General features: G+C 39.3%; 2 protein-coding genes across 2 annotated transcripts; one reads left to right on the top strand and one right to left on the bottom strand.

Annotated features, from left to right (window-relative positions):
- Window positions 1-1052: 1052 nt before the first annotated feature.
- LOC140949393 (chymotrypsinogen B-like) lies at window positions 1053-7959 on the top strand. Its single transcript, XM_073398552.1, has 9 exons — window positions 1053-1107; window positions 1724-1918; window positions 3084-3385; window positions 4011-4213; window positions 5104-5252; window positions 6556-6582; window positions 6761-6865; window positions 6987-6992; window positions 7841-7959. The coding sequence occupies exons 1-9, from the start codon at window positions 1053-1055 to the stop codon at window positions 7957-7959; spliced, it is 1161 nt and encodes a 386-aa protein (XP_073254653.1).
- A 3140-nt stretch (window positions 7960-11099) lies between these two features.
- Window positions 11100-22574, bottom strand: LOC140951284 (uncharacterized). The gene is made up of 9 exons (XM_073400524.1): window positions 22471-22574; window positions 20855-21030; window positions 20101-20311; window positions 18022-18323; window positions 17068-17208; window positions 15989-16311; window positions 13018-14157; window positions 12039-12306; window positions 11100-11727 (listed from the first exon to the last, which is right to left on the bottom strand). Exons 2-9 carry the CDS (start codon window positions 21008-21010, stop codon window positions 11137-11139), a joined length of 3132 nt encoding a protein of 1043 aa, XP_073256625.1. The 5' UTR covers window positions 21011-21030; window positions 22471-22574; the 3' UTR covers window positions 11100-11136.
- Window positions 22575-23838: the final 1264 nt, after the last annotated feature.

The raw sequence follows: 23838 nt of genomic DNA on the forward strand, positions 1-23838 counted from the left end.
AGTTGTTACATTGCAAACGGCCCTTGCGCTGTGTACATTTAAATGGTAATCCATTTAATTATAAATACTGATTCGTTAAAGAATCATTTTAAAGTCATTGTTAGTGCTTTGATAACGCTGTCTTAAAGCGCTTTCCAGAAGTCAAGACGTATTGGCCAGTCCGGTAACATTGAAAAGGAAATATTAATCTTTTGTTAAAATTTTTACCAAACCCATCACCTGACTAAAGTGCATGCATACCATTTAGGAATAAACGGATCTTGCTGGATAGTCCCGGCCATATTAATAGCGTAATTCTCCTGACGGTTGACCTGTTCTGGCCAGCCAGTGTTGACAAATGGTTAAGCGCCCCTAGTCTCCTCAACCGAGTATGAATAAAGGGATTGAACTACATTTGATCATATCCTCCTGTATGTTAATTTGCACTATATAAATATTAAATATTAAAGGTTGCCGTATGTTAATTTGCGCTATATAAATATTACATATTATTATCGAATGGATGGCTGGTGATATTTTATCAAGCCATTTTGATTAGTAAAGACAAAAAGTTTGTGCTCTTTGTCAACCATAACAGCATTGGTATAATTTTCTAAAAGTTAAAAATTGATCTGGCTCGGGCCCGGCTGCGTTTTTGGAGAGTTCGTATCAGTCCTCCCTCCCCATCGAGGGAGGGCAACACAACTCTCCTAAAAACGTCTGCTCTGCTTGACAGGCTAGCTGATAGTACGCCTGACTTTTCACGAACGATCAGATCACAACGTAAAGTGCTTTTTGTTGATCGCCACATTTCACCGTCCCTGACTTATTAAAAGCACCATTATTATTCTCTTTATCACCATGATAGACGTAATGATCTTCTTTTCAGCTGAATAAAATAAATCAAATTTAATAACTTTTCCGTTTATTAAATGATAACACAGCTTTTTAGCTGGTATTGTCCCAGCTTAAGCTTTTTTCACAAGTTCACCAGCAGATGTGACAGCTGCATTGTGCTAGTACATTTAAGGGTCGATTTTCCTTGTGTTTCTGTTGTTTATGAGCGCAAGATAATGTACGCTGTTGTTGGGTTTATCGTTCTTGTACTTGGGCCTGTCCTTTCTGAAGGTAAGAGAAGACAAAAGAAAATAAGCGATAACTGAAGACAAAGTGAAAAACAGAGTAAAGCCTAGCAGAGACGCTGAAAATGATCATAAAGACTATCGGCAACCTCTAAAAACGACAGTTCCGTTCCATCTACTTATGACACGACTTCTGATCTGGCTTCAAACCATTTGCTATGTTTAGAAGTACAAAGAGTTATAAAAAAAAACGCGCTATAAAATATATCATCACTAGAAATTAAACCTTTTCTATTGTCACGTTAAGTAACAATTCACTTAGTATAGAGCGAAAAGTGCATGACAAAAGGTATTGACTAATTCTGAGCTTAAGTAATTGATTCAAAGACCCCGGCAATCATAACCAAATCATTCTCATGAATTATCAATTATCAAAAACTAATAAGCTCTTTGATGCAGATTAAGAGCTAGGAGGAAAAGGAATCTTTATTTAATTCTTACTCACCTGTAGTCATTTCTTTCGAGCCCTGATGTATATAAGACAACCTGTTTTATCCTGTGATTAAAAGCTCTCCATTTGGATATTGCTATCTTGCTTTCAGGCTACACTGCAATGGCAACAGGTTGCCCCCTTTTCTTTCTTTTCTTTTTTTTCCCAACAGGTTGCGGGCAACGCCCAGGGGTTCGAATAATAGGCGGGTCAACAGCGACTCCCAATTCCTGGCCTTGGCAGCTTTCTCTGAGAGTAATGGGCGTTCACAATTGTGGAGCTTCACTAATAAGTCCTAAATGGGCTGTTACAGCAGCTCATTGTGTAGACAGTTATTATGATCCCCACGTTTACAGTCTAGTTGCTGGTAGGTACGATCACATGTGCCTTATAATGTAATTTCAAGCCTTGAAACTGAGATCGGGCGTAGGACAACGAATACGTCACTGTTTATCATTAGTCGACTCACAACCATGTGGGTTATGGCATTCCCGTTACTCGGAGCATTAGGTAGTCGACTAAACAGATTAAGAATGAAGCAGATAAGAAGATTTAGAATAAGGACAACATGGCGAAGCTTATCCTTGGTGGTCACCTTCCCAGTTGCAGTTTTTTGAAAACGAAACCTGACGAAATTTGCGAGCCATTTGAGTTAAAAAGGGTTTTGCGCTCGATAAGTTCGAAAATCACACTAGCATAGGAAAAGAAAAGGAGAATAAATTAAAAAGAGCGAGAAGGAAGCAAGCCTGGAGGAGAAGAGGAAAAAGGCAATGGTTGCACTCTTAGTTTTTATTTTTGCTACTTGGCTGAAGATTTGAAAAAAGGGTGTGAGACGTAATAGGTCTTTTTTTTAGATGACGTTTTGAAAAATCCCGCTAAAGTCCCGTTTAGAAAAAGTACCTTAGATATCATTTATAGGTAAAACAACGCCACTATAAATGTTCGATCAAGATCAGTAAATCAGTAGGTAGCCGAAATGTGCCAGTTTCGAATGATCAAAACTCATACCAGACACCGAGAACAGGGAGAATAAAAGTAAAAGAAATAAATTATCAATCCTTTAAAGAATCTTAATTTCTTTAATATCTTTTGTTTTATACCCTCCAGCCTCTTAACAAAGTGTTAATTTTAATAATAATTTCTTTTAATGAACGCATCAACGCGTTTAATCCTATGGTAAAGTCAACCTTCAACAAGGACACAAGGCAATGACCAACTATCATGTTTGTCACATATTTCCTTTATTCAAACAAAAACAACAACAACAACAATGATGTTTATTTGTACTCTCCATTGTCTTACAATAAATTACAACAATGACAATATTGAAAATAGAATTAGCTAGAGTACTGGCTGCGCCTGGAATAGCCAGCGGGGCTAGTGGAGCCAGGCACCCAGTGACATCAGCATTAAAGGGACCGAATAAATTACAGGTCCGTAAAATACTGTAGCCAGATTGTAGCCCAAGTGCTGCACACATAGCATTCAAATCATTCATTCTGTTTTGTTTCTAATTTTAATTCATTCAATAGGGGCGCACCAAATTCAAGGAGACGGTGTTGTATATCGCGTCAACAAAATAATCATGCATGCTGGTTTTTCCATGTCCCACCTCAGGAATGATATCGCGTTGATGAGACTGGTCAAACCTGTACAACTTGGTCCCAAAGTGGGAACTGTTTGTTTTCCAAGGAAAAATACACGTGTTGCTACAGGAACAAAATGCTGGATTTCAGGTTTGTCAAGTTTTAAAATAAAGGAAACAGGGTGCTTGTTTTTAGTGATTGATCCCAACTCGATCAGCGTCATTGTGCTGGCCCGTAACGCAAAACTTGTTGGGACGGGGGGGGGAGGGGATTCTACCACTTTCCACCTTTTGAGGGAGTGGGGGAGGGGAAGCAGAAGAAAGAGACTGCTCGTTGAACTGTTGGCAATTCACGGTTTTAACCATGAATTGCCAACAAAAAAGATTGCATCCTCCTTGTCTCCCCCCTTTGACATAAGTTCTTAAAGAAGATTTTTTCATTTCTTCTTGTAAAATGTAAGAATGACAAAAATCAGAGTTTTATCTCTGCGATAACGAGACAACCGTGTGGTGTAGAATGTATGCAGCCCTTTGTCTCCCTTTTACTTCCCGCCTCAAGCCCAATCCTGATTGTTTAATATTAAGGAGGTTGCAAATGCTGAATGGCTTGGGTGTAAATGACTTTTTTGTCTCCTAAAGAAACGACATGGTCTGTGACTAGTACAAGAGTACGACGAATATATCATTTTAAACTAAAATCATTACCACCCATATAAAGGCTTTGGATTAAGACAATTTCACTGTTAACATCGACATGACGTCACTTCTGTCATATTCCTTAAAGAACTGTTTCCTTTTGTAGAAACTTTTAATTGCTCTTTTTTAACAAAAACTAAAACTGATTGTCACGAGAGGTAACTGAATTTTTATAAAGTACTCATTGAATCGATATTACTTAGGTTGGGGAACACAACGATTCAGCTTTTGGGGCAATGCAAAACCACCCAGTCATCTCCAACAAGCCAATGTACCAGTGGTCGACTACAGCACCTGTGCGAAAAAGGCGGGAAGTAGAGTGCACGATCAAACCATGGTTTGTGTCGGTGGTGCAGGAAAGGTTGCATGTCACGGAGATAGGTAATCCCAGTAATCTTAGTTCGCAGTGATAAAAGTTCGAAGTTGAACTTTAATCCCCGTAAGTATATAGATAGGTGACGCAAAACGTATCCGAGTTTTTCTATCAGGATTCGAACACAGGCAACCCAAGCTCAACAAGAAAGTTGCTTTTGGTACAATATTGCAAAATTCCCTTCATGACCGTAAACGGAATTGAGCGTTTTCTTGCCTTCCCGATCGCTAAGGAGAAAAACAAACATAAACAAAGACGTTTTTTATTATTGTTGAGAACTTCTGCGAATAAATATGATTTTCAATCGACTACCTGGTTTCCTACTGGGACTGGGCTGACCATGACACGTACCCGATGGGTGTGCTAACTAAACATATCTTAGTTCCTGTGCCGCCGCAACCATTTAAACCTAGCTACTAATAGCTCGAAATAGCTTAATGAAATTACCGTGTATGGGCAATTTGTATTATTTATATTTTTAAGCATAAAAGATTCTTTGAACACATAATACTATTTAAGAGCTACTTAAACTTTTTAGAGCAATCTTTCTACTACATTCGTAGTTCTTCCGGGGAAATACTATCGGTGGAGCTGATCCCGTTCATAGCAAGAGTATTATCTGACGATATGTTTCAGCAGTGTCTTAACTGCCTTCCCTGACAATATTTCAAAACGCCTGAGAAATTCAGTTTAAGTGCCATGATGTTTTTCAAATGGATAATCAGATTTTGTTTTATTTCGACAGTAGCTATAACTTACTTTTGAAAAATCCTTGCGCAACATGAATAAGCTATTTCACATGAAAATACTCAGACACTTCAACATTTTACTCCTGCATAACTATTCATACGATAATGGTTAACCTATAATGATGAACAAAGCCATGTTTATTTTAAAGTGGAGGTCCCCTTGTTTGTGAAGAGAATGGGCGTTGGGTTCTGCGAGGTGTGGCATCCTGGACTGGAGATAGAAAGTGCAAAACAGATAACTACTCTATGTACGCTCGTGTCAGCTCATACATGACATGGATCGAGAACCAGATTGCAAGTAGGTTAATTAAAAAATGTATTACTTACTGTCACTTCTAAGCAGAAAAAGTATGTTATCATATCAGGAACTCATATCTCTGATCATTCCAATACTAGGCCTAATAGACTATGTTCGAAATAACATTCATACTTGGCTTAAAGGCTTGGGGAAATAAAATAAAAGAAATGTATTGATTTATTCATTGCTGAACCTCAAGATGATTGCTTTTGTTTTATTCCCCCAAGCCTCGCAGCCGAAGTATGAGTTTTTATTTACCGGAATTGGTCTATTGTGACGACGTTTTCAGGGACCGGATTACTTTTTGACTTGCCTTTTACAGTACTTTTTCCCGTGAAAACGAAAGCTCCGCTCCATCCCATAAGCGCATCAATCTCGTTCCCAGAGTCAGCGTTACCCGTATCCAGCGGCTGACAGCTTTGCGGGAAGTGAAACTCTAAATTTGTGCTGAAATCGTTTTTAAAATCAACTGATTTGTTAAAACTCTTTGACATAGTATGGAAGTCGCGCACTTGTAGTTCTGGTTATGCATGAGGCTCCTGTACGTATTCAGGAGCCCATTAGCCGGAGCGAGCAACTTCCATGCGCTCGTGTCACGGCGTTTTCACGAACCAGTTTATTTTTAGAACGGTTTTGGCACGAAATTTGAATATATTTTAAATTCCACCGTGAACCAATCCGCAAAACTTACAGACCTAAAAATGATATTTTTTGCCTTTTAATAACGTTTAGTTTTCTTTTTAATTGATATCTTATACTTCGAATGCGCTCATAGACATGGTGGAGCTTCTATTTTCGCGGAAAAAGTACCCTAAAATGTGTCTAAAACTAAACTGGTCTGTAAAAACGCCGTGACATAGCCCTAGTATGGGAGTGGCTCGCTCCTGGTTAAGGGCTCCTGACGTATCTTATAGAGCAAATGAATATGTTTCTGGTAGCCTCGGGAATGTTGGGGGAGGGAGTACCTTTCCGAAGCCTTGGTATGGCGTCACTGAGACCTTTAGTGCCCTTCAGCTGAATAAAATAGTTACTTAAACTGCACTGTCAAATGCCCTGCTTCAATACGTACATTGTTTTTTTTTTATAAATTGCGAAAGAATCCGTATCTAGTTTCGTTATTAAATACTGCATGTATCATATGATTCATTAAAAAGAAGTAGAGCCATCGCTCATTTTCTTACCCTACACCAACCTGGAGTTTCCTCTTGTGTCTTATACGTCAGTTAAGTTCAACGCAGTAACTGCATTTATTTTATATTTTATACGCACGTTTATCACATAGCACAACTTATTTTACTTTCAGGTGCAGGTGACGGAGATGATAATAAAGGTAAGTATCGTTTATTTGTCAGGTTATAATGAGAAACCTACCACAGCTGCTGAACTTTATTTTTGTTAACAGAAAGTAAATGCTCTTAGTGGATAAGAGATCTTGAGATAGAAATTTTTGCTTGTTTGTACTCGGAAATAGACTAATTGTGAGCCAAACTTTCTATTATTTATTTCAGATTGTAAAGATGAGGTACCCGAGGGAACTTGTTTGAACTCTTTACGTTTTTGCTATGTCCAACAAGTATATTCAAAGTGTCTCAAGACTTGCGGCTTCTGTGTCTGTAAGTATCTAAATTATTATCGGTAGGGAGTTATCAGTAGATTTCCGTCTTCTCATGAAAACGCCAAACGATGAACGAACTAGTGCTCAGCTTCAAATAAACGTCCTCCTTTGATTTACAGGCCACAGTTAGGCTAAACGTATTGAAGTGCGTCCCCTTTTTCTTCGCGTCTTTCTACACTCCTCTAACACTCTTTTACTACGAATATCGTGAAAAAATATAGCATACTAACTTAACTCGTACATGCATAAACTATTTATCGGGTCTCTGTAGCCGTACAATCAGAGTTAACTTGAGAATTGTTACTTTTTTTTTAATTTACAAAATCCCCAAGTGTCACTGAACCCCTTGAGAATATCCTCAAAAAATTGGAAAAATTTGCTTCTGGAGATTTTGTTGAACAACGCCTTTTCAGACATGTTCACAATCTGGCCAAAAGGATGGAGCCAAAACTGCCCAAAACATTGTCTACAAGACGAGCACTGCAGCTAAAGTTCGGGCCTGCGCGGAAGTAGAACATTTGGCAATGGAAATAGTTTTCTCCTACAGATTTTTCCAAAAATCGCTGGCTTTTCTAGCAGGTCAATGAGCTGCAGAATCTGGCCAAAAAGATGGAGCCAAAACTGCCCAAAACATTGTGACATTGTTTACAAGTCTGCTGCTAAAGTTCGGGCATGCGCGGAACCGAAACCCTTGAGAATATCCTCGATCAAAAACTCGACAAAGTTTGCTCCGTGAGATTTAATTTGTCAACAACGCTTTTTCACGCACGGTCCACTATCCGGCCAAAAAGATGGAGTCAAAACTGCCCAAAACATTGTCTACAAGATGAGCTCTGCTAATAAATTTTGGGCATGCGGGGAAGTAAAAAAATTGGCATTGGAAATAGTCTTGACACACAATTAAACGCATTGGCGGTTATAGTGGAATGTCGATGTGAGTATTAATCGATCGCCTGCTTTTTTCTTATTTCAGGATTACAAGTTCCTCGAAATAATTCTTATTATTTTAGAACTGACGCTACCATGTGGGTTGATAATGTTGATGCTGTCAGAGTATGGATACTTCTCATTTTGTTGTCAGAGGAAGTTTAAATAAACCGAATAGGCAAAAAAATGAGTCAAATGATATGTTTTTTCTTCATTTCTTCCGGAAACTCCATCATGCACTCTAAAAGTATATACATCCATGCACAAAATATTAGCGATGAATCCAAGACCCAAGATGATATGAATTAAAAGACCAAAAGGAACAAGGGGATGGTATGATCCAATTCACTTGACCTCATTTTCAAGTTATAAGGGTTTTGACAACTATTACATACAGCTACTTCGAGAAAGGTTGTCGGAAAAAAAAGTGCACGCGACCATTCCGAAAGGTAATGTGGGATATGATCAATATACTGTTCCTGACACTGTAGCTGTCGAATCTACTTTTGTTGCTTTCCTTTAGCATTCGCAAACATACGTCCATGGCCTCTCGTGCCATTCTTTCAAATTTCTTTGAAGAACAGTGAACTCAAAACTACGGGTTGATTGTCGCGTGCACTTTTTCCGGCAACCTTTCTCGAAATAGCTGTATGCGCTTTCTCTTTTGTGACATTAGCGTCAACGGAGGCCACGGTACAACTATACGTAATTTTGAGTTTTAAGCACAAGTTTAACTTGTTCAAGTACTAGATTCCCGCCAATCAGCAAGAAGCGGAAGCGAGCGCGAATGTAAACAAACATTGAAAAACACGTGCACAGGGTAATGACGTCATTACTATTGTCATCTTCGCCAATCAGCATTTCGCATCGACTTTTTCACTGCAGATGTTGAAATAGAAGTGTGGCGTTAACATGGAAGCACTATTCCTGGATGACAACAAAACCAACGACGACAGCGACGGCAAAAAGAACGGCAAAAAAGTAATCGGGTTTTGTTAACAATAACAAATTGGCACTTGCATCGCTCTACTTTGTACATTTCTTTGCCGTCGATGCACCACTGCGACATGAAACTCCCTAATTTCATACCCACGCTTTATGGAGTAGGTGAACACAACAGAAAAGTTGTCTTTTTCTTTTTCAAAAACTTAGATACGGTCTTTTCGGATTCAACCTGAGAAACGTTCGCGAACATTTGCCAAATTAACTGAATAGAATTGAATAAGATCGATGAAGTTTGTAGCAAAGCGAATTCACTTTTTGAGTGATTTTTTGGGTTTGTTGTCATCCAAAATTTTTCTACCACGGCAAAGTGTTGTAACGACTTGTCCTCTCTATGGCAGAGACGTATAGCTGCAAGCTCTCCTTTCTTTGCCCGCCGCGCCACCAGAGCGCTCCGGAGGGCTTGCTCACAGGGGTACACCATTTTTGGCGTAAAAACACACACACCCACTAGAACACACTGCATTAGCCACGAAATTTCTAATCACCAAGTCGCCTCGAAAAAATTAAGGAAGTGCCTGGGCGCAAATTCAATCTCTAACGGCATCAATAGATTTAATAAGACTTCAAAATGTTCTAGCGGAAAATTCTGTACAAACAAGCCAAGGTTTATTTCATCAAGATTCTCTTCAAAATCTCTCATTATTATTCGTGCAGGTGTGTTGTCTCCAAATTCCCATTTTCGTTGACAACAATAGGTAACATTTCTGCATCTTTCAAATGCATTGTTAGTTACTGCTGTTCACGTCAAAATGAAACTTGGAAGAGACTACCTCTTGGATTGATATGTTAAAACTATAATTTCTGACGATTGAGCAAATGAGTTAAAGGCACTGCGCAAGAGGAAAATTTCTCCGAATTTGATGCGTCATGCAGGCGTGAAAAATGCCCAGTGCGTTGCGCTGTTTTGTGAAAAACTTCCAACGTCCACCTCTTGTAATGCAACTCGGACGTGATAGGTTGATTACTAAGTGCTAACCCAGAAATATTTTTTTAAATTATTTATTTTAATGTTTGAGAATTTCTTTTATTATAGAGGAAATTAACGCTCGCCTTAAGTCTTCACAAATCTCTACTGAAAAAATCGATGCATTTCGAAAATGGGCGAAAACCCCTTGACATGATAAAGAAAATAGTGTTAGCCTTTTTGGAGCCGTTTTCTATTTCTTTTAGGAAAAAGGTTACTGTTAAAAAGAGTTTTTTTTGCTTAATTACAGTAATCTAGTTCGCCAAAAATATGGCCTCGTTTTTTATTTACCAGAAAGTCATAGTGGACAATGGACAATAAAGACATATATGATTGCTAGTAAGCGATCAATCTAATATACGAATATATTATTGACTATGAATATTTATATATCTTTCATATTTTTTGTTATAGTATTATATGATTATTGGCCTTCTTAAAATTACCTTCAGTGATATTTTTAACTCCTTAGAGTCGCACAATTTTTAAAACAAACAGACGAGTACAGTTATTACAAGTTATTGTTTACAACAGTATCACCTCCTCACAAATTTACATTAGATGACAATAACGAACCTACGCCACTGATATTATCATTATAAAGGAAAATAGAGGGAGATGTAAAGAATCAACCATAAGAGGACACAGAAAAATCTGAGCCCCAGATGGGATTCGAACCCACGAACACGTAAAACACGGAGGGTCGTGGGTTCGAATCCCATCTGGCGCTCAGATAGTTTGTGTGTCCTTTTATGGTCGATTCTTTACATCTCCCTTTATTTTCCTTTATAATGACAATAATGAAAGTGAATAAGTTACGTATAAGTAATCTATAGTGAATTTGCGTCACCTTTTTTTTAGCTACCTTTTGAATGTACACTGTAATTTTCAGGGAGTTATGATAACTCCTCTAGTGGGGCTAATTTAACTCCTTACAGTGGAGTTATTTTTCGTGGAGTTACTTTAACTCCAAAAAGGAGTTTAAAGAACTCTTTTTCAGGAGTAAAAGTGACCCCAGATATTGAGGAGTTAAAATAACCCCAAAAAAGGAGTTATCCTGTACCTAAAATTTTTACTCCACTTTCAGAGTTAAATTAACTCCAAAAAGAGTAAAAACAACCCATGTAAGGAGTACAAATAACCCCATTTCGGAGTAATTTTAACTCCAGACTGAGAGTAAAAAGAACTCTTTTTCAGGAGTAAAAATGACCCCAAATTCGGAGTTAAATTAGGAGTTAAAATAACCCCAAAAAAGGGGTTATCCTGTACCTAAAATTTTTACTCCATTTTTGGAGTTATAATAACTCCCTAAAAATTACGGTGTACTTGCACTCGTTCTTTGACTACACCAGGAAGAAATTAAAATGTGTCGTCTAAGCTTTATCATCTGAATCTAAATGTAAACTCAGATCTTCGGATTTTGAGGAATAGGAAACAGATGCTCTGGTTGGTTTTGACGTTGGTTTAGGCTTGACTGGTGGCTTCTGGGAGCAGCTTCTGGGTGTTCGTTCCGATGGTGCCGTTTTCTTTGGTGGCGGCGTTGGTCGGCGGGAATCACTCCGAGAGTGTACATCTCCTTTGCCTTTTAGCTCTTTTAAAGCATCGCTAGCTGTCATTCTTTTGCCTGGACTTTTTTCCCAGCAGGACTCCATGACTCTTATCCACGATGGAGAAGGCTTCGATGTCTTATCGATATGACAAGGTCGAAGTCCATCTTTTACATCTTGGAGGAGCTTGGATCGGTGTCCACTGACCACCGTATCAGCAAACACTATCTCGCCGTACCACAACTCCCATAGTACAAAAGCAAAGCTATACATGTCTACTCTGCTGTTGTAGATGCGACCCTCCAAGACTTCAGGAGCTAGATACAGGGACGTGCCGCAAATGGTACCAGTGATCTCCTCCTCGTATTTTCCCACTCCCACGTCTGCCAGCTTTACACGTTCTCCATCGTTGGTCAACTTAAAACAATTTGAAAAGTTAAACATTATCATTACAACGTCCGATCTTATATAATATGCGATTTCATTGACCATTCATGATTTCAAAGGAAAGCACTGTTTTAGACAGTCACCAAGCTAAAAGGTTAATGCAAGTGTGCATGTCTGTGTCGTGAGATCTTTGCTCCAAGCTTCTAAGAATTAAATACCATTTCCTTCGCGACAAAAAAAGTGTACTGATGAAAAATCGACCATTAAGAAAGGAGGCATTATCTGTTCCTGTTCATATGATTATCCGATTATGGCTTAATGTGGTATAATAACTAACTTACCAGTAAATTATCCAGTTTTAAATCTCTGTGTACAAATCCTTTACTGTGAATGTAGCGCAAGGCATCCAAGACCTGCAGAGCCCAGTTTAGGACTAGTTTCCTTCTTGATTCATTGGAAAGTCTAGCAGGAGCATTCTCCGGATGGGACGTTACCAGTTCTCTGAGGGAGCGGTCACACAGCTCCAAAACAATGGTTACGGTAGTGCCATTTGTTTCGTGCAGAAGACAAGTTCCGAAATATTTAACGATGCCAGGATGTTGCAACTCTCTTCAAAAAAAGTAAACCAAGATAGTGAAACAATTTTGTTCAATTTCATAATCTTAAAAAAAAAATATTGACTTATGAACTATAATTTGTACAGTCTTTAGTAGTATGCCCCTATAATTCATTGCTAGCAATGAGTAGGTTTTTCATTCAACCAAGTAGGTAAGCTTTTTGGCTAATGATTTCCCCCGTATGTTTTTTACCAAAAAAAAATGAAATGTAAGGAAAGAACATGCTGGTTTCCAATTGTGCTAAAGAAAGAACTCTTTTAAGCTCCTCAAATCATGATATTGAAAAAGGAATAATAGTATTAATATTAATTATTATTTGACTTACTGTTACTTGGGCAGAAGCATTTCACATTAAATAACTCGATAAGACTGAATCAGCTAGAATTAAGGCTTACCAGGATATCAATTTATTCTGAGTATTAAACTGGACTTTCTAGCTGCTACCACTGTTGTCGTTGTATCACTCTCACGCACGCGGTTGCAGAGACTATTAAGAACGCAAAGAACCTTTTAAACCCTCAGTCCATAAAAAAGATTGGCGGTGGCCCCAGAAACGGTGCACTACAAGACTTAGCCCTAGGGTCATAGGACGAGGGTTATTTTTCTACACTGATCGCCACCCAAATCACGCCTGCGAAAAACCATTAGTTAGCTAAAGGTTACGGAATGTTCATCTTCGTTTTAGTGATTGTTTAAAACAAACCTTAAAGCTCTTTCCTCGTCAACAAAATGCCACACGTTGCTGGCACTCAGTGGATGTATATACTCTTTTATGGCCACTTTCACTTCCGGTTTTCCACTCTGAGTAAGAATTCCTTTGTACACCGTCGAAAAACTTCCTCTTCCTATGATTGACTGGCGATGTTCATCCCATTTCAGCTCATCCCTGGTAAAGTCCGACTTTCTGATTTCTCTGAGACTAAACACGGTTAGTTCGCGCCTCAAGAATTCTGTCTCCAAAGCCAAAGGTTCGTAGGTTTCGCGAACCACGGTCTTACTTCTGTCATCGTCAAGTAGCTTTTGGTAAAACCTTTCGTTACATTCCAGTTGCTTGGGCATTTTATCCTTGAGTCGTATCAGGCACTGAATGGCATCTTCCAGCTGTTCGTTGATGAGGGGCAATAGTCGATCTTGAGTCCCAATCATCGCAAGGCATTTCTTTGATCTCTTTGACATGTAGGCAGATGGGTCTTCCTGATACCTCTCCCGCTTACCTTTATAATGGAACTTCTTCTTGACAGTCTTCAACAAACCAAGTGTTTTGAGTGGAGATCCTACAATCACTGGTGCTAAGCCTTGTCTAAGCCATATTGGAGCACTATCCTTGGACACTTTCCGTGCTTTTTCTCGAGAATGAGTTGCATCCTCGTCTGCGTCCAAAAAGACGTTTTCTTCCACTTGATGAATTGCTTCTTCCATGATAACGTAATTTTTACAGCAAAATGTAGTGAGTGAAGCCTGAGCAGTTGCAAATTCCTGCGTCTCATCTTCCCAGTTCTGAACAAACTGCTGCGTCCTCTTTGAAATGCATTTTAAAACTTCATCCTTTGTCAGCTGCCAGGTTTCTTTAACCTCAGGTGCCTCATCACGGGACCATTCACAAAACTGCTTGACCGTGTCTTCGGATTTGAAGTACTCTGACAGCTTTGCAATGATATCTCCTAGGATCTCTGACTGATATTTACTAAGCTCATCAAATTTACGCTGCTGAGATTCTTGCAATTCTTGCATCCGCCTCTTTGCCTTTGAAATTTTTTCCTTTGTTTCTTGGAGGGACAGCTTTGTGGTCTTAAGAGATATTTTAACTTGACGGGAGACACGGAAAAGGACTCCCTCCAGCCATCTGTTGAATAATGACAAGGAAAATAAGCTGATTACTTCGTTGTCGCTTCAATCCTAGGGGTGGTTTATTCCACAAATAATAGTGAAAGGGAGGCAGGGAAAATTTAAATTGAGTTCAAATTTCACCATCTTCGGAGCTCTTTTCCGGGCTGTAGTTGTTTCCAAATTATTCGAATATACCTCTAAAAATAAATGGTTATTAATTACACTAATAATGTCTGCCAGAAATGTGTGCAATCACATCCATTAGTGTATTTTTTTTATTAGTATGTCATAAAAAAAACACGCTTTACCCATCACAAATCAAACTATGCATCATCATTTCTAAATGAGTTTACTAAAAGTATGTACTAGTCCCTTTGTCCTTACCCTGGGTGCCAGAGACTTTTCATGCGCGGTTTCCCATTTCGGCCAAGTCTTAAAAAGTGATCCCCTGCTCGTGTCCTCGGCCTTCGGCCGAACACGTGTCGGCCTGTGGCCGACGAAACGAAGCTCCCCGTCGCACGCGAGAAAAACCTCTGGTACCCAGGGTATTTCGTCCTCTGCATGCCTGTGAAAACTTTAAATACTTTTGCATTTTTTTTCTCAGAGAAAATTCAAGTTCGCAAAACCTTGTACTGTTCACGTATGGTGATCAGCGAGTTTTAGGCTACCACTTCTTTTTAATCCATACACGTTGGAAAATCACTAAGTTAGCAGAAGTGTACCGTGAAAGATCAGAAATATACGTGACTTTACAGCGGTTCGAGAACTGTTCGAAAAATTCAATTTCACAGTATTTGATCCCCATAAATAAACCCTTTGCGATACCGACGCAGTACTCTTACCTCTGACCTCCCTAACAAATTTAAAAGCTGGTGGCTTTTAGATTTTAAACCGAAAATTTTACACACGCATACTAGAGGATGAAGATACCAGCTTAAGTAAGTGAATACATGGAATTTCATATTTCACATAGAACAGGTTGAGCATTATGGTCCAGGTGAACGTAGTCCTGTCGGAGTAGGACTGTTGCTGACAGTGACCGACGTTTCGACTACCTGAGTGTGCGGTATTCATCTTCAGAGTCAAAGAGATCACGTCAGTTAATGGTACTAAACTCTGGTTATTGACCTCATTGGTCAATTAGGTCTCGATGTTGTGACAGACGACCAATAGCATAGCGACTTTATCAGGACCCATAACATTAGGTCAATAACCAGATCTCATTCTCTCTTGCCAGAGTTTAATAACAATCAACTGAAGTGATATTCTGAAGATGTCTGCTGCACAGGATGTCGAAACGTTAGTCACGACAACAGTCCTATTCAGGGCTACGTTCGCCTGGACGATCATACTCAACATAGCTACTTATGAATGACTCCTACTTTCACATTTTTTATATGCATTTTCTTTCATAACAGAATATCATAACACCCTGGCGAAGGAATTCGTTGCTTATATTGCGTCCGCAGACGGAAATGTATAGAACCTCCTTTGTACAATTCAAAGGCTAACGGATTCCATTTTCATACACACAGTCATAACATCTATGGCGATAAGCACGCTTAATCTGTTTGGACAAGCTAACCTTTTTTCGAAATTCAGATTGCTTCTTTTCTCCTCATAGACCTTGTTAACCCTTTAAACTCTAAGATTAAAACTTGAATTGTCATTTGTTGCCCCTATTCATTTCCTACAGAAGTAGTGGGGAGAAGTTGATAAAATATCAAGCAAATTCATCTTGTGTGATCATGTCCGTAATTCTCATGACCACTTTGTTTTACAAAGCATTGATATTACAAAGAAAAATTTGATGCTGATCACTCTTAGGGCTATAAGGGTTAAAATACCTGAAGTGCATTTCCAACTTGTTTTGCATTGCAGAGACAATAAGATGGCTGATACCAACGATTAAGTTGTTGAAGTCCGGAGTGATGTAACCAAACTTCTGGCAAGTCTGGGCAGTTTTACAGGACAAATAGACCATTTGTTTTCCTGGATCTAGATTTGGAAGCTTCTTGGAAAGTTTTGCGACTTGTGCTTCTTTTACTTCCTTCTGGTCGTTAGGTTGAATGAGATCCCACTTGTTACAGACAAACAAAGCGCATCCGGTAAATAGGACGAGATCATTCTTCGTGAGTTTCGCTTGGGCACACTGGAGTAACTTTTCTAACTGTTAAAAACAAAGAAGACACTGCTGACTTCCATCTCTAGATAAAACCCTTAAGGTATGCTTAGTCTCCCCTCTCCCTCTCTCTTCTCCTTCAGAATATTCAGTTAAAAAATATTGGTGTGTAAGTTGCTTCTCAAGAGCGTCCATTACGCAAATTCCCGAAACACAGACCGCGAATTAAATTGAATTCTAATTATCCAAAGGGCTTTGGGTTTTTTGTTTCTGTAATTTTACGCATTTTATCGAGTTGAAGCATTAAATCTATCGATAAACACCTGTGATGTGAAGATCCACTAGATAAAGTCATTAAAGAGATTTAAGTATTTTAAAGCACTCAAACTCTACTGGCCGGTAAAAATTAATAGTTTATGGAGCTTATAAGTAGTGTTGTTAACGACAAGAAGATAACAGTGCAAGGAGGGTTATGTCCGTACTAATGTTTTCTAAAGATGGGTTAGCGGTTTCGGTATAGCCTGTGTAGCAAGCGTTTCCGTTTGGTTTCGGAGCAAAAAAAGAAGGAAGGGGATTTTCGGTTTTGATCGCGCAAGAAATGAAACGAGAACCAAAAAATGAAGGAAGGGGGAGGGGGAGGGTTCCTTTCTTTCTTCCCCACCCCCTCCCCGCTCTTTTACTTGCGCCATTTTTCGCGCGGTCTTTGACTCTTGTTCCTCGTTTTTTGCTCCTAAACCGCACAGACACTCTTCACGCCACGCAGGCTAGTTTCAGTACAATTGATACATAAACTATAATTCTCACCCTGTCTTTCTGCACCCCTCCAGCATTATGGGTATTGATGACATACATAAAGCAGAACGCGTTAGACATGTAGTTGACTACAAATTCATCCATCACTTCACTTTCTCCTACTCCGGGACTATCCACTATCATAACGTTCTCCTGAAATGACAGTGACATGAGCATCATTAACCACAACCAACTGTGATAAATTCATGATAACTGAGAGTTAACGTTTTCAAAGATGGATGCGGTCTGAGTGAGCTTTAAAAAAATCACCCTTTTGGGAATGTTCAAGTGGTGGACTATCCTTAAAGGTTCAATTAATCCCTCCATCTTTGATAGTTTCCTCCTTCAGGGTGGATTTCTACTGTCGCGTAAATTTTACGTGATCACGCATGTAACTTTAACATCCACAAATAAAATAGAAGCAATGCATGAAATGTCGAACGTAAGAGCAAACATTGAACCACTGTCAACATTACGTTAAAGCTCAACACTATATCTTTCCTCTATTTAAATACGTGTTAAAAATTTACGTGCGTGTACACGCACGTATCCCGTTCGCTACGAGATCCCAGACCGGCATGAAAGAATCTGTTAGCAGATGTCGGCTTTTTCTGGACTTGGCAACTGGCCCTTGAGATTAGTTTCGTCGTTGGTTCAATTTAAGACCGCGCGGAGTATTCACAGAGAGAGAAACAAGTCATTGAACTGACTGCTAATTGCAAATTAAATATAAATTGTTAAACCATTCTCTTGAAACTATATTCCCGTCTCGGTTTGGTACATCTGTCAAATAATTTCTGGTACAAATTTGAATACAAACATAACTTTTCCATGGATCAGTTTAGGTTCCTGGGAAACTGCCCACCTACCCCTCCCCTAACCCAACATTTTGCCCTAAGTGAGAAGTAAGTGTTAATGTTGACTTAGGGGAGGGGTGGGTGGGCAGTTTCCCTTCTTTTTCATTACCTTAAGCAAAGGATGTGGCCAAAACATCTCTATCTTCTTGTACGGTGTCTTGTCTCGATCAGTTTTCAAGCTAACAAATCTACTGATCTGAGCTATGTAGTCTTCATCAGGACCTTCATTCAGTTCATGCATTTCTGGGTCACGCTTTTGTGTTCCGTCATCCTTGAAATGCACGTTAATCATTTTTTTCTCTCCATATTTCAGCTCGCAAATGGTAGAAGTTGTACTCAGGACTGAGAAAGGAAGAAGATCTTCTCCGAGGATCAAATTTATAACGCTACTTTTGCCAGCACTCGTTTCGCCTGTTTATCGAAACAATCCAAAACAAAGATATTTTTTATTATTTTATCAGGAGCACGTACAAAAACCGTTGAATGTCTTGTTAAGGGAAAGACCAAGGGGGGAGGGGGGGGGGGGGTGTTGAAAACTTTTGAAATAGATTGTTTGCATTGGCTGTAAACACTGACATAAGTTGTGCAAGTAAAGAAAGTAATGGTCCCTCCCCAAACATTTCATCGGATATATACAAATCATTGGATGATGTAGAGTATCATGCTAAAAAAAGGTGTTAGGGTATAGACCTGTTCCTGCAGGCGTTCAGTTAGTGAATTGGGGAGAAAAATAGAGCGAGGAATCAGTGATCATGACCTTAATTAGCTCTTTTAAGAAAGCAAACGTTACTGGGTAAGGAGCCGGGTGGAAGAACACAGGCTAGTCCCCTATATATAGGAAAACCCCAAAACGCTGCCTCTGAATGGCTTCCTCTTTGCTGTGGTTCTTCAACAACATTCCTCAAGGGGGACTATAAGGCTCGGTTCAGACGCCGTACTTTTCATGAGCCGAACGTAATACATTGAATTAAGTACATGAAAAGTTCGGCGTCTGAATCAGTTAGGAACGTCTGTTTCAATTGAGAATGGCTCGATCAGCCGTGCTTGCCGCCTAGCCCGGCCGGGAATTTCGCCTTTCGATCGACTTTGGAACGCCTTTGATTCAGACGCGGAAATTTTCATGTACCGAACCTAATCCATAAATTCTTATAACGTATTTTGTAAGCAGTCTGAGCGAAATGAGAATTTTTTTCGTTCTGAATTTAGTTCGGCTGGAACTAAGGTCGGCGTCTGAATCAATTCAGCCGGTCTAAATAATTTAGGTCGGCCTTAATTCGAATTAGGTTCGGCTCATGAAAAGTTCGGCGTCTGAACCGGGCCTAAGACCATCTTCCTTTGGATACTTTTAATGCAGTTCATACCTCAAAATGTGATTACCTCTCATGATACGGTATTGCCCTACAATACTTACAGAGTATACGAAGAGCTTTCATTTTCAACCTTTAGCTACAGGAATAATTAGTGATACGTACTAAATTGTTTGCAGTGAATTTTCTGCTGAGACGTAGTTGTGTTTGGACCTCTTTTCGGAAGATATCCCCCGTGGTTTTTTACCGTAAGGGCTCGTAAGCGACCACTAAATATTCGCACATTAGATGGTCGTTTAACGAAAGCTCGACTGCAGATATTCGTATCTCACAAAACCTCGCGGAAATTAAAAGTTAAACCCTGAAGGTGTGAGGGGGGCGGGGGGTTGGGTGGGAACGCTTAGGACCAGATGTACAGCGACCCTCTCAAAAAACGGTCTCGAAAGAACAACCATGTATCAACAGTTATTGCTAACTTGCTTAACCTTTAAAAAGCCTTTGACTAAAAGTACTATTCATTACTGTTCTGAGTGAAATCTGCTTTGTGACTTGCCTTATTAGTTAATATCTCCGACTTGTTAGTTTGAACAAATTCACAAATTTTCGCGGTAAAATTAAACCCCTGCAGGTTAGCGCTAATCGGCCTTCAAACAACTGGGGCACAGGTTCTTTCTCAAGAGAGGAAGGGAGAGGACCTGACTGAAAACGAACATTGCACCATAATTCGTACAGCTCGAAAATATTTCGAAATCACTAACAAAATTTCACTCTTCATCATTTGATTATACATACTTATTGCACATCGCACGCAAACCAGACAAAGAGTAGTCTGTAGTGCTTTCATGGTAAATTTTGAATAACGCAATTTATCATGATCTTACCGGCGACAAGGACAGTATATTCGTTCCTTGGTTGTAACTTTGTTATACTTTCCCTTATGGTTGTTTCGAGGTCTCCAAAGCTTTCCTGGAGGGAGATTTTCAACCCAGGGTCAAGCTTATCCAAAAAGTCTGAAGTGTTTTTGTAAATGTCTTGGAGTTTCTTGCGTTTTCTTTCATCTGACTTACTAGCGTTAGAGATTACTTGGTAAGGCTAGAAACAAAGAAAATCATAATCATTAAATCACTGCAAATGTATTTTTTTTGGTCTTTTTTATTGGCTAGCCTGAACTTCAAACGATTACTTCGATTCGTTTACTAAGGGAGTAAAAACGAGTCGGAGTAATCTACTGCTCGGAAATTCAGGTTAAATCTCGCCACGTATTATTCAAACTTTTCAGTGAAAACTCGAAGCAAGACAGCCTGCATTTATCTCCGGATTGTTTTCCATAGTTAGTTTGCAGGTTACACATTCTGAGAAGAAGAGACCGTTCGTCAGAACTAGACTTTCTTGGTGTCGGAAAATGTTATCTTCTGACATTGGTGACTAAATTAACGTTTCACAGGGAAGACGAACGACCGAGGACGTGAAGATGATTGCCGCTTGACTAACAACTTCGACCAAGAAAAACCAATTTTCAGCCTCTGTTAGCAATAATTTTGAAGGGACTAAATTTCCATCACAGTTTGCTGAGAATCGTAGAATTTGCTTACCATATGATTTTGCAATTGCGATAGAAAAAAATAGGATACTTACCTCGCTAACCCTTTTCGTGGCAGACTCCTTTAGAAAGTCTCGTAGTTTAGCCTTCATTTCCTCACAATTCTTTAATCCTTTTGTCGGAATTTGTAAGGACTTCATTATTTCGCAAATTTCGCCCATGTCATCTATTTGGTCCAAGCCGTCGCCCATCTTGATAGCAACCACCCTATCTGCGGAAATTGATCCGAAAGCATGTGATGCATATGCAAAGTTAGCTGTCCTAATGTAAAGAAGCCCTTTCATTAATTTTAAACGTTGTAAGACGGTTAAGGGCTAGTGGTGCACCAATAACTAATGTTTATAAGTTGATAGTTTTAAAACAGCCATTTTTTTGCGCCGGAATTGATCGGGGCCGCCATCTTGTCTGAAAACAATTGACTCGCCCCAACTCTCTGTCCGTTTCATTGTCTAAGATTGCAGGAGAACATTGATCAGTATCATCTTTCGCACCGCGAAATACACATACATGAACGCTTGCTTTGCAACAAAATAATAATTGGAACCATCCTCTACGCCGCTGTATTAGGGCTGAAGTTGATTGTTTTAATCTTGAAGTTGGAATTTACGTCGTCATTTTCTCCACTGAGAAATGTCTATTTTCTTTGAGACTAAACTGATTAGTATTTTTTTATGAAAATGCACTGAAAATGCCACAATGCTCGACAAATTCTTAATGTTTTTACGTACATAAAATGCTCGAAAAAAGCCTAATGAGAGAGGGCTGTATTTGCAAGCTATTTGGGAACCGAAACTACACAGGATAAGTAGTGAAATCCAGAAACGATTTGTTTGTGTTTTATACCTTCTAAAGGCCAATTTGAGCGCTCGTATTTAAACATATGACCATAGAAAAATCGAAAATGGTCCATCTTCAAGTTTTTAATCGCTTATTACTGTAAAAAGTTTTTATTATGGTCTGGGTTTTGGGTATCTGCAGTTTTATCGCAATGCACTACCTTGGGACACACGCATGAGGTTAATCGATATCATTAGGATATACCTAAGAATTTGTAATTCTATATCTTTTATTCCACAGAGGAGCGAGAATTTGATTTTCATGCATAGTTGAAAATCTACAAAATACTTTAAGTTTCAAAGTCGCACATTAAAATAATTCCAAAAACTGTAATGTTTATGTTTCTCTCCCTCCCCTCCCCTCCCCTCCCCTCCCCTCCCCTCCCGTCCCGGGATCGATTCCCCTCCTGGGAAATTTTCACTTCAACATCCTTCGGGGAAATAGAAAATGTTAAATCTTTCTTGGAATAACCCGTTTATATTTTCTTCACTCTAACATTTGTTACCTTTGACCACTAGGTCTATTAGCGTAACTCAGGTACTTGTGCTTATTTTCGATTCAAAACTAAGTGTAACCGAGCACAACAGAATACAGTTGTTCATAAAATACGATCGACTGCGCGGCAGATCGTTCTTTATCGATCGCTGTACATCACGGCCATATGCCGATGCACTACTATACACCAGGAAGCAGTCTGTTTCTCCTATTTTGTCGGCGGAAGGAAGGTAGGTATCCATTTCCAAAGTTATCGCATTGTACTCTTGAACATGGGTGATAAAACGAGACTGATTGCTTGTTTTTTAGAAGAACATACCTTCTACAAAAGATGTCTTCAAGTTTCCACCGCCTTTACACCCGCAATGTTCAACATTGGTTGCGTTTTACAACCACCAACCTTCAAAGATCGTTTAATGCGCTCTTAGTACGATGAATTACTTACTAAAAGGTTGGCAGATTCTTCAATCCAGTATGAACTAATTGTTCTCCAAACAAAAGCGTGGGCCGCTGCAGATGGCGTCGACTGAAGACCCTGGTAAACAGACTTATCACGTGACCTTCTACTATTGTTGCTCACGGGTACGGTTACGTAATTATTTATTCTAATTCTTTTTGCTCAACAAATGTCACTATGCTGAATTGGCATACCAACTATGCTACATTACAATTAACATAAAACTGCGCTTTTTACAAGATCGGAGCAAAATCATTCCTTGTAGGGTAATTCGGATTCCGGAATCGGGAAATTGTTGCTTTTGGAATCTGGAATCCAAAAATTTGGAATTCAGACTTCAGCTCTACGAATCCAAATTTCGCTTACAACTGGAATCCGGAATCCAGTTCCACTGTCAAGGAATACAGAATCCAATGCGTGGAATCCGGAATCAAGAGAAGTCCAGAATCTAAGTATGTCGTAACAGTCTTATATTACCTTAAATTTAGCTCTTATTAACCGATCGAGCGGGAGGTCTGTATGGGAGAATCTTGACCGAGGTCGCCAGTATAGCTCCGAACGCTGTGAGGTCTGTACCAGCGACCGAGGTCAAGCTTCTCCCATACAGACCGACCTAGCTCGGTTAATAAGATGTTTATTATATGGCCAAACAAGAAAGCAAAGGAACAAAAACATAAATAATTTTATTTGCTTCCCTGCGCGGGCTCAAGTATTTAGCTGGCTTTCTTCTCTCACTGGTCTCCAGTCCAAACGGGACAAAAATAACTGTTCAAAGTCCAGCTTTGTACAAACTTTGTACAAACAAGCCAATTTTTTTCATATTCTTTGTTTGTAACTTTTTGAGGATAACTGTTACAACAAGATCGGTCTAGATGCCGGTCTAGATGGGAAAATCTAGACCGCGGTCAAGATCGATTTTAGCCAATCAAATTCTTGAATTTGTTTGTTTCCAGTCCCTTTGAGACATGGCCATATAATCAAGGATGACGCTCCTGGGGGTGAAAATAAACGAGCTCGTTTATAGTGTCCTGTGCCAGGCATTTAGATTCCCTCCATTTTATGGCAAGTTTTAAAACTAAGATCCTTTTTCTTTGTTTGCATTATGTTAAAATTGTGACCCAGTTCAAAGGTCGCACTTTCATATGCTGAATCTATTGCTAATGTGGTTGACAATTTCACTTAAGTGAGCTCTGACAAGGCTCACAGAAGTCTGACGAACGTTGACAGCTT

The sequence above is a fragment of the Porites lutea genome, chromosome 10 (genome assembly GCF_958299795.1).
Source record: "Porites lutea chromosome 10, jaPorLute2.1, whole genome shotgun sequence".
Lineage (NCBI taxonomy): Eukaryota > Metazoa > Cnidaria > Anthozoa > Scleractinia > Poritidae > Porites > Porites lutea.